This window comes from Podarcis gaigeae (genome assembly GCF_964106915.1).
Source record: "Podarcis gaigeae genome assembly, chromosome: 17".
Classification (NCBI taxonomy): Eukaryota; Metazoa; Chordata; class Lepidosauria; order Squamata; family Lacertidae; genus Podarcis; species Podarcis gaigeae.
The window spans coordinates 36134587-36144122 of NC_139694.1; the positions used below are offsets into that span (position 1 = coordinate 36134587).

The 9536-nt window shown below is 50.1% G+C and overlaps 1 protein-coding gene across 1 annotated transcript in view; it reads left to right on the forward strand.

Moving 5' to 3' along the window:
- The window catches only part of LOC310834674 (metabotropic glutamate receptor 6-like), a 44051-nt gene extending 34839 nt beyond the window's left edge, over positions 1 to 9212 (forward strand). The window contains exons 9-11 of the mRNA XM_083718692.1: positions 1414 to 2349; positions 5533 to 5758; positions 9132 to 9212. Coding sequence (XP_083574818.1) covers positions 1414 to 2349; positions 5533 to 5758; positions 9132 to 9187 — 1218 coding nt within the window. The 3' untranslated portion in view covers positions 9188 to 9212. The remainder of the gene's footprint in view (positions 1 to 1413; positions 2350 to 5532; positions 5759 to 9131) is intronic.
- Positions 9213 to 9536: the final 324 nt, after the last annotated feature.

A 9536-nucleotide genomic window follows, 5' to 3' on the forward strand; every position in this document is an offset into this window, starting at 1 on the left:
CCCCACCCCTCTTTTTTGAATGAGGAGAACCCATACTCACTTCTGCTAAGTTCCCATTCAAAGCCCAGGCCCACAACTCACAACTCACCTTCCAGCCCAGAACCCATCACATTGTTCTCCATGGAAGTTGTCCTTCAAGCTTGTGTTTGAAGGCTGCACAAGTCCTATAGATACTTCTTCTTCTTCTTCTTCTTCTTCTTCTTCTTCTTCTTCTTCTTCTTCCACTTCCTCTTCCTCTTCCTCTTCTTCTTCTTTAAATGCACCACATTGGTTCAGCACTGTTATATGCGGTCCATGACAGCCACGGTTTGCAAGAGCCATATACAGTGGTACCTCAGGTTAAGAACTTAATTCGTTCTGGAGGTCCGTTCTTAACCTGAAACTGTTCTTAACCTGAGGTACCACTTTAGCTAATGGGGCCTCCTGCTGCCACCACACCGCTGCTGTGCGATTTCTCTTCTTATCCTGGGGCAAAGTTCTTAACCCAAAGTACTATTTCTGGGATAGCAGAGTCTGTAACCTGAAGCATCTGTAACCTGAAGTGTCTGTAACCCAAGGTACCATTGTACCTGGAAAGCCCATAACCATGTTTCCAATTTGTTGTACATTTGGACAGTGTGTTCATGGCAATTTCCTCTGTCAGGCTGGCATTCTTTGCAGATGGTCACCTGTGTCTCATGGTCATTGAAGAAACATTTTAGTAGAAGAGGCGTTTCCACCTAAAACATAATAAAGATACAAAAAAGATACAAATAAAAATACAGCAACAACCCCCAGCCAACAAACCCCCCTAAGCAATACCCCCTGTGTTGTTCAGCACCTCATCTTTTGTAGCTGGAGTCAGTGAGGGCCCTGCCATCTCAGGCCAGGTGAGAACAAGCCAACCGGTTTCCCAGGACTCAGAGCCACATGAATAATTTTTCTCTGCAGAGATGTTTTAAAAGTGTTCTGCTTTTAAGATATACTTTCCACAATGACCTTTAGGTGCTCAGGAAGTCCTGAGAGTCTACTATGGAACCCCCTGTTTCTTACAAAGGATTCTGGGGCATGCTCTGTGATACACTCGGTTCACAGGAAGGCCTTCACAGGTTGGGCCTCTCTGGCCTGGATGACATTGCAGAAGATGGCCAGTAAACTCTGTCAGGGAAGCTTGTCCACAATTACTGGTCCTCTCACTGGTTTATCTAGGGACAAGGAACCTTTGACCGTCCAGAGAAGTTGCTGGACTTCCATAATCCCTAGTCACTGGCTGAGCTGGCTGGGGTTGATGGGAGCTGGAGTCCAGCATCTGGAGAGCCAACATCTGGAGAGATTAATCCTTGATATGCTTCCTGGAAATGCTCAGGTTCCTTGGAACAGTTTGGAAACCACTGCTCTGTGGCTCCCATCTTGTTTATGTATCTCCCCCTATAGATTGATGAAATGCAGTGGTCAGGCGGCCAAAAGGAGATCCCATCCTCCGTGTGCAGCCTTCCCTGCAATCCCGGCGAGAGGAAGAAGATGGTGAAGGGCGTGCCCTGCTGCTGGCACTGCGAACTGTGCGACGGCTACCAGTACCAGCTGGACGAGTTCAACTGCGAGATGTGCCCCTTTGACATGCGGCCCAACCTTAACCGCACGGCTTGTCGCCCAACCCCCATCGTCAAGCTGGAGTGGAGCTCCCCCTGGGCCATTCTTCCCATCTTCCTGGCCATGCTGGGCATCCTTGGCACGCTCTTCATCATCATCACCTTCATCCGCTTCAACGACACGCCCATCGTCCGAGCCTCCGGCCGCGAGCTGAGCTACGTGCTGCTCACAGGGATCTTTCTGATCTACACCATCACTTTCCTGATGATTGCGGAGCCTGGCATTGGCGTCTGTGCCTTACGGCGCCTCTTCCTGGGCTTGGGCATGGCCATTAGCTACTCTGCTCTGTTGACCAAAACCAACCGCATCTACCGCATCTTTGAGCAAGGCAAGAAGTCGGTGACGCCACCCAAATTCATCAGTCCCACCTCCCAGCTGGTCATCACCTTCAGCCTCATTTCAGTCCAGATAGTGGCTGTGGTCATCTGGCTGGGGGTCGCACCTCCCCACAGCATCATTGACTATGAAGAGCAGCGCACGCCCAACCCGGAGTTTGCCCAGGGGGTGCTCAAATGTGACATGTCAGACTTGTCCATCATCTCCTGCCTCAGCTACAGTATCATCTTGATGGTCACCTGCACAGTCTATGCCATCAAGGCCCGTGGCGTGCCAGAGAACTTCAATGAGGCCAAGCCCATTGGCTTCACCATGTACACGACCTGCATCGTCTGGCTAGCCTTTGTGCCCATCTTCTTTGGCACAGCACAGTCAGCAGAGAAGGTGGGAACAACCAGGCCAAGAAGTGGGTTGTAGAGGAAAGGAAACCGGGTAGGCCTGGTAGGGGTCGGGTTAAGCAGCGCACAAGGACCAAGCTATTTATTTACTTATTTATTACACCTAGAGGCCACCTTTATCTTCCAATGATCTCAAGGTGGGGTACATAGTTCTCCCCATTTGATCCTCACAACAACCCTGTGAGGTGGGTTAGCCTAGGAGATGGTGAGTGGCCGATGGTCACCCAGTGAACTTCATGGCTGAGTGGGGATTTGAACCCAGCTCTCCCACATCATAGTCCAACACTCTAACCATTACACCACACTGGCTAGAGGAGAACATGTGAGAAGTTATTGATAATAGCAGCAGAAAGGGAAGGCATGTTTTTCCCTTCTGCCTTTTGTCCAGTCAGAATTGCCCTCTCCAGGCTGCCTTTCCCTCCTTAGGGAAAGAATGCAGGAACCCTCTGTCTTTTCAGTTTAAAACAAACTCAGAACGCCCAATTTCAGGAGACTGTTCACACATCTGCTATACATTGTATGGTTTGGCCCTAGGAGCTCAAACAGACAGGCAGAAACTCTATGAAATGTTTCTTGCTGGGCTGTACCAATTCAGATTGCAGGTGGGAAGTGGGCTGGGCACTTTGTGAAACAATCTGAGAACTGAAACACAAGCACCTTTCAAAATTTGCATTTCTCCGAATTTTGCAATGCAGTTATCTAGCCAAATAATGGTTACAAAAATGCATATAATTAGGGGAAAGTGCACATAAAAGTGCATGTTAGGGAAGACAACATTCTATTAGGCAAAACTGCTTTGCAAAAATCTGTCTATTAGGGAAAATTGCATGCAAAACTGTTCATATTAGGAGAAATACACACTTAAAGTGCTGGTGAATTTTCATGAGGTCTTAAAACTAAGAGAAACCAAAGTTGACAGAGTGGCCAATTTCTAGTCAAAACTTTATTACCCACATTTGAATATGTAATACCTACTGGTTTGTCCCTTGTTGAGTTAACCTGAGCTGGTCACTATTTCTCAGCCTAGCGAACCTTACAGGGTTGTTGTGAGGATATTGGCGGGATAACCCCACATCTGCTGCCCTGAGCTGAATGGAGGGAAGAACACCAATGCAATAAAGCAAGCAGGACGGGAACTTAGAGCGATGACCCACCCCCAAGCCTTCCTCCAGTTCTGCGCTGCTGGGATTTAAATGTCACAACATTTCCTGAACTATCGAGTCTGTCATTCTCAGAGGGTGTGCAGTGAGAGAACTTCTAGGGGTGCCATGATAAGTCACATTCATTCAGTAATTAACGGTTGCCTAGGAGCGCAATGTGCCTGCCTCCTCTCGCCTTTTTGCCTCCCACCCAGTTCATGTCGTGAGTGAGGCAGATTTCTCTCCCGGTGGGTAAATCCTGACTCTGCCCCATTTCCGAAGTGAACCTTCTCTGGTATAAAGGTGAGGCATGCCTCTGATTTCAATCCAGGGCAGAGGTGGGGGAACAAGGTTTAGCTCTGGAAAGGTTGGGGTGCGATGGACTTCAGTAGCTCAGGCAGACTCATATGAGCTGACATGGGACACCCAAGACAGCCTGATCCAGTCCTGAGTTATAATAATTTATTATTTATACCCCGCCCATCTGACTGGGCTTCCCCAGCCACTCTGGGTGGCTTCCAACAAAATATTAAAATACCATAATACATCAAACATTAAAACTTCCCTAAACAGGGCTGCCTTCAGATGTCTTTTAAAGATAAGATAGCTGCTTATTTACTTCACATCTGAAGGGAGGGCGTTCCACAGGGCGGGCGCCACTACCGAGAAGGCCCTCTGTCTGGTTCCCTGTAACCTCACTTCTCGCAATGAGGGAACTGCCAGAAGGCCCTTGGTGCTGGATCTCAGTGTCCTGGCTGAACGATGGGGGTGGAAATGCTCCTTCAGTTGGGTGTCTCTTAGGGCCCCTTCCAGGCAAGGGTGCCAGTTCCTGGGGGCTGAAGCACTATGGGCCTCCAAGCCTTTTTAAGGAGGCCAGGGGCCCCTCCATATTCAGAGGGCCCCATGTGCAATGTCAGGACATTGCGTCAGGCCCCTTCAATCATTTGGAGAAGCTTCCATATCAGGGATGATTTGTGCCTACTGGGGCAGTCAGACACAATCCTGCTTTAAATGCTGTGCCTGCCTGCAAAAAATTTGGGATTGTTACACAGCTTCATTTCCTATTTGTGCATATCCAGTCACTTCCTGCTAAAATCCTGCAACTTTTCAAACCATTAATGTTTGAGGCTGGGGGTGGGGGTGGGGGGGAGCTCCTGCTACAGCCCCTCCAGACAGCAATAATGTGTTAGCATTGAGAAAGCAGCTAGTTAAGCGGTGCCACTAATACACTATTATTGCATCAAGAAGGTGTTGCAGAATGGGCCCACAATAAAGCACTATTCTGGAAGGGCCTTAAGTTCACTGACATCAACAGTCTTAGGCATGCAAACGCCAGTTAAATACATGTAGGGCACGTTAAAAATCCATCACAGTCCACCTCTCTGTCGCAAGTTGTTTCCCTGTCTGTGCTCAGGTTGGACAATCGACAGAATCAGGCAGTGAAGCTCTTCTTGGGCTGGGTTGCAGGTTTGAAAAACATCCCTGGTTCTCAACAAATAACAGATCAGGAGAGAAGGCTGGGTTGAACCCTGCTGTGCTAGTTTTCTGCAGGCAGAGCTTTTGGAAACTCCGGGAAGCACTCAAAACCTGAAATGATACAGGCTGGGATGAGATTTGTCCCCTGCAATTGTATGATGATAATGATAATGATATTACTTATACCCCACCTATCTGGCAGGGCCTCCTCAGCCACTCTGGGCAGCTTCCAACAGAATATTAAAAACATGATAAAACATCAAACATTTCAAACTTCCCTAAACAGGATTGCCTTCAGATGTCTTCTATAAGTCAGATAGTTGTTTATTTCCTTGACATCTGGTGGGAGGGCATTCCACAGGGCGGGCGCCACTACCGAGAAGGCCCTCTGCCTGGTTCCCTGTAACTTCGCTTCTCGCCGTGAGGGAACTGCCAGAAGGCCCTCAGCGCTGGACCTCAGTGTCCGAGCTGAACGAAGTGGCCCTGATCCAGTAGAGGGAGAAAAGATAGCCCTCCTACTTTCTTGGCCAGCCTCCCGTTCTTCTCCCTGCCAGATCTACATTCAGACGACGACGCTGACCATCTCGATGAGCCTGAGCGCCTATGTGTCGCTGGGGATGCTCTACGTGCCCAAGGTGTACGTCATCATCTTCCACCCAGAGCAGAACGTGCAGAAGCGGAAGCGCAGCTTCAAGGCAGCAGCCACGGCTGTCAATGCCTCCACAAGGCTCTCGCAGAAAGGGGCGCAGAACGGCGAGAGCAAAGACGAGAAGCCGGACAGTAAGTAGCCAGAAAGTAGGTATCGCTGTCTTATTTTCTCTTTCGATGGCCCCTTCCTGCCGTGCCTCAACTGACCTCCGTCTGCCCTGTAAGTACCACCCCCTTCCTTCTGCCACCCCCAAGGTGTTCCCACTCCTCCCAGTACCACCACCGCTGTGCCTTTGGGCCTGACAGAAACGGGGGCTTTTTCCCCCCCATTGTTTGTAGGAAAGGCCAACTTTGATCTTTTTCTCTCTCTCTCTCTCTCTCTCGTTCCTCATTGCAGTAACACACCAGAACCAAAATAGCCTCGACGTGAAAGGAAGTGTGTTCTTAAACTTCAGCCCCACTGGTTCAAAAAAATTCCATCACTAAAAATGGGCTTTACCAATTAATCAACTGACATTTTCCTTGATTAATCTATCAGTTTAAGTTTTCAGACCTAACAGGAAATCCTGAAGAGCTGGGGAGAGTTTCAGGGCTTTCACCTAATTGCCCTTTGTTTCTCCTGTTGGAAAGGCCTGGTAAAATAGTAGTTGATAGGTAGTCAGGACTACTTGCTAGTTGGGAATTTGCAGCAGAAATGGGGGGCAAGGAAGGATGGGGTGGGCTTTGAGAGCCCCATGCTCTCTCACAAGCAAGCTGAACCTCACTGTCTTCCTGGAGCCCCTTTGCACACTGGCCTTCGAGGGGAAAGCTGGGCGGGGGTGGCTCTGGAATATTAATAGCCACCCTCTGGGTGAGGATGTCCCAGAGCAGATGGCAAGCGCTCACAGCCAAGAGCGCACGCCTGACCAAGCAATGCGCAGAAACAAGGCGAGACGCAGGAACCTTGCCTGTTCACGCTGCCTCTGCCCTCTCACTCTGCCCCAGGAGATGCCACTTTGCCCTCTTTCTCAAGATCACATCCTTTACTTAAAGCAACAACAAGCCAACAAAACAATAGCTGAATGAACATGAAAGAAAAGCCACCCCCAATTTTGTCTCTGCTCAAGCCAGTGGGGATCCAAATCCCCATTCCGTTCATCTGCATGCATTGAAAAAGGGGCAGGAATCCAACTTTCTGCCATCCCAATTCAATATTCATTGCTCTATATATACCTGGCCCAACTGTAAGAACATGGGGATTCCCTTGCTGATTTAGACCAAGGGAAATTTAATCCAGACTCTGCTTCCAAATGCAGCCAGCCCCAAGTGCTTGGCTGCCCATGAGCAGGACATGAGTAGACAGGACACCCCGCCCCCGGTGTTAGTTCCCACTGCCTGCCATTCAGGGGTATACTACAGTACTGCCTTTGAACATGGAGGTTCTGTTTAGTTGTGATCTTGAGAAACGTGTAGCGATGGCTTACCTAATGGCTTTTTTGAAAAGCAAGCCGAGCTTTCACCAATTCCACTGCCCAAGAACCTCACCCTCTCTACTGTGTTTTAGATCGGGAGTGGGGAAGTTCTGCCCCCACACCAAGATGTGGCTAAACCACAACTCCCATCCGCCCTAGCAAGCATGGCCAAGTGCCAGGGATTATGGGAGTTGTAGTTCAGCAACATCTGGTGAGCCAAAGGGTCCCTGCACTTGTTTTGAGTTATTATGGCAGCTTGAAATTGTGGGAATGTTCAAGGTGGCAGGAGAGGATATATTGTTTATTAATATCCTTCCTAACTTGCACTAGCAAGTTCCTTTATGTAGCAGAGTTACATTCCCGCTTTTATATACACAGCAGATAGCTGGCTGCAGACTCGTGTGAGCCTCTCACTATTATACAGTTCAATCTGTCTCAGATTGAATTGTACATTCCGGGTAAGTTCCCTTGAATCCCTCTTAAAAGAATAAAGACACAACCATCTTATTCAAAGTCAATAAAAGAAGTTTACTCACATCAGTTGACAGTTGGATTCCTGAAGGCAGACTTAGTTACAAATATGTACATGTGGATCTATCCCATATGGGGGAATAATCCCAGTGCTTCTACTAGCTGAGAGCTAGCAAAGCAGTCCTAGCTAGAAGCTGGTCAAACGAAGAAGGAAGTCAAAAAGAGGGAGGTGTGCTGCGTGATTTGTCCTGTTGTTACCTGGACAAATTAGGTCACGCCCACCTTCTATCACATGCAAAAGGAAGGATGCTCCAGCCAGGAGGAACAGGAAGTTTCGACTGGCTGGACCAAACATTCCCTCGCATGTCTTCTCTAGCAATACAAGGAATGTTGTACTTGACTGCCTCTCATGGATCACGTCCCACAGAAAGCACGGTGGCAGCAGAGTGTATATGTGCAAGGGCCCATTAGTCTAGAGCAGGGGTCAGCAAGGCTTACTGGGCATAGGCTGGATCACTCCCGTGGAGATTCTCCATGGAGCAGACCGGCACAGTGTGACACCAGAAATCGCGTCTGCGCATGTCTACAGTGCAGGAAATCACTCCTGCACATGCCCAGACGCTGAAAACCGTGCCTGCACAGAAGTGATTTTCAGCGCCTGGGCATGCGCAGAAGCAATTTCCGGAGCCACGAAAGAAAGTCTCCACACCGCGCTGTGCCGGTTTAGCACAGCACATGGGGACTCGCTGAGCAAGCAGCTCGGTTTGGGGGCGGCTCGTGGGCCAGTTAAATGGCCCCCATGTGCTGCTTCTGGCACATGGGCCTTAGGTTGCCTACCCCTGGTCTAGAGCAGGCATCCCCAAACTAAGGCCCGTGGGCAGGATAAGGCCTGAGGGACTCATTTATCTGGCCCACGGCGACCCCCGCTGCCCGCCGCCGCCAGTTCTTACTGGTGCTGCGCTGTGCGGTGCCCACTTCTGTGTCGGAGGAGCACCGAAATAGCTTGTGCGCATGTGCAAGCGTTATTTCCGATGCACACCCACACAAGCATTTCTGGTGCTCCTCCAACCCGGAAGTGCGCTGGAAATAGCGTATGTGCACGTGCTCCCCCGCCCTCTGGCCCGCCACGCGATCAGTGCTGGAGACACCACGCCTCAGGCCGGAGTCTCCAGCGCCAAGGTAAGTTTGCTGACCCCTGGTCTAGAGCCAGGATTGACATAGGTAGGAGAAACTATTGGCCCTTCAGATCTTGTTGGGACTCCACTTCCCATCGGCCCCAGCAAGCACAGCCAATGGTCAGGGATGATGACAGAGGCAGTCCAACACGAGAGAGACTGAAGTGTCTCCGTCTCTGATATAAACAGCTGGGCTGCAAGTCTGTTGAGGGCTTTTCACGTTTGCCCGGACAACTGTGTGGAAGCTCCCAGATTATGAACCAGGTTCTTGACTTAAAGTCCTTCCCCCAGTAACTGAACAGCTCTCCTCCCCCCGCAGGCAGGTTTTCCTATTCGGGGTCCCAGCGTGGCCCATCCCTCCCCGCACCCACCCCTCTCTAACAACTCCCCATTTTGTGTCCTTTGCAGGCCTCCCTAAGGTGATGTACATCAGCTACACAGAACTGACCATGGGGCCCACATGACCGAAGAAAAGGATGGGCACAACCATTGTGGGGAATGGGAGGGGGAGGGTTTTTTGCGGGGTGAAGCTCAACAGAAGGAGCTGGGGTGGGCATGTGTTGGGGAATAAACCTGTATTTTTACAATACCACTTTGCTTTTTTTTCTCCCCCAGCTTCAGCCTAAGGGCATTCAGGGGGCCCTAACTGAGGCCCGAGTGCAACCGGGGCCCCCCCTTCCCTACTTCTTCTTGGCAGGGGTAGAGAACCCATGGAACTGCAGATGTTTGCTGGGCCACAACTCCCATCGCCCCTGCCCATTGGCCATGATAGCTAGGGTGGCTGATGAGAGTTGGAGTCCAATGACAAGGCAA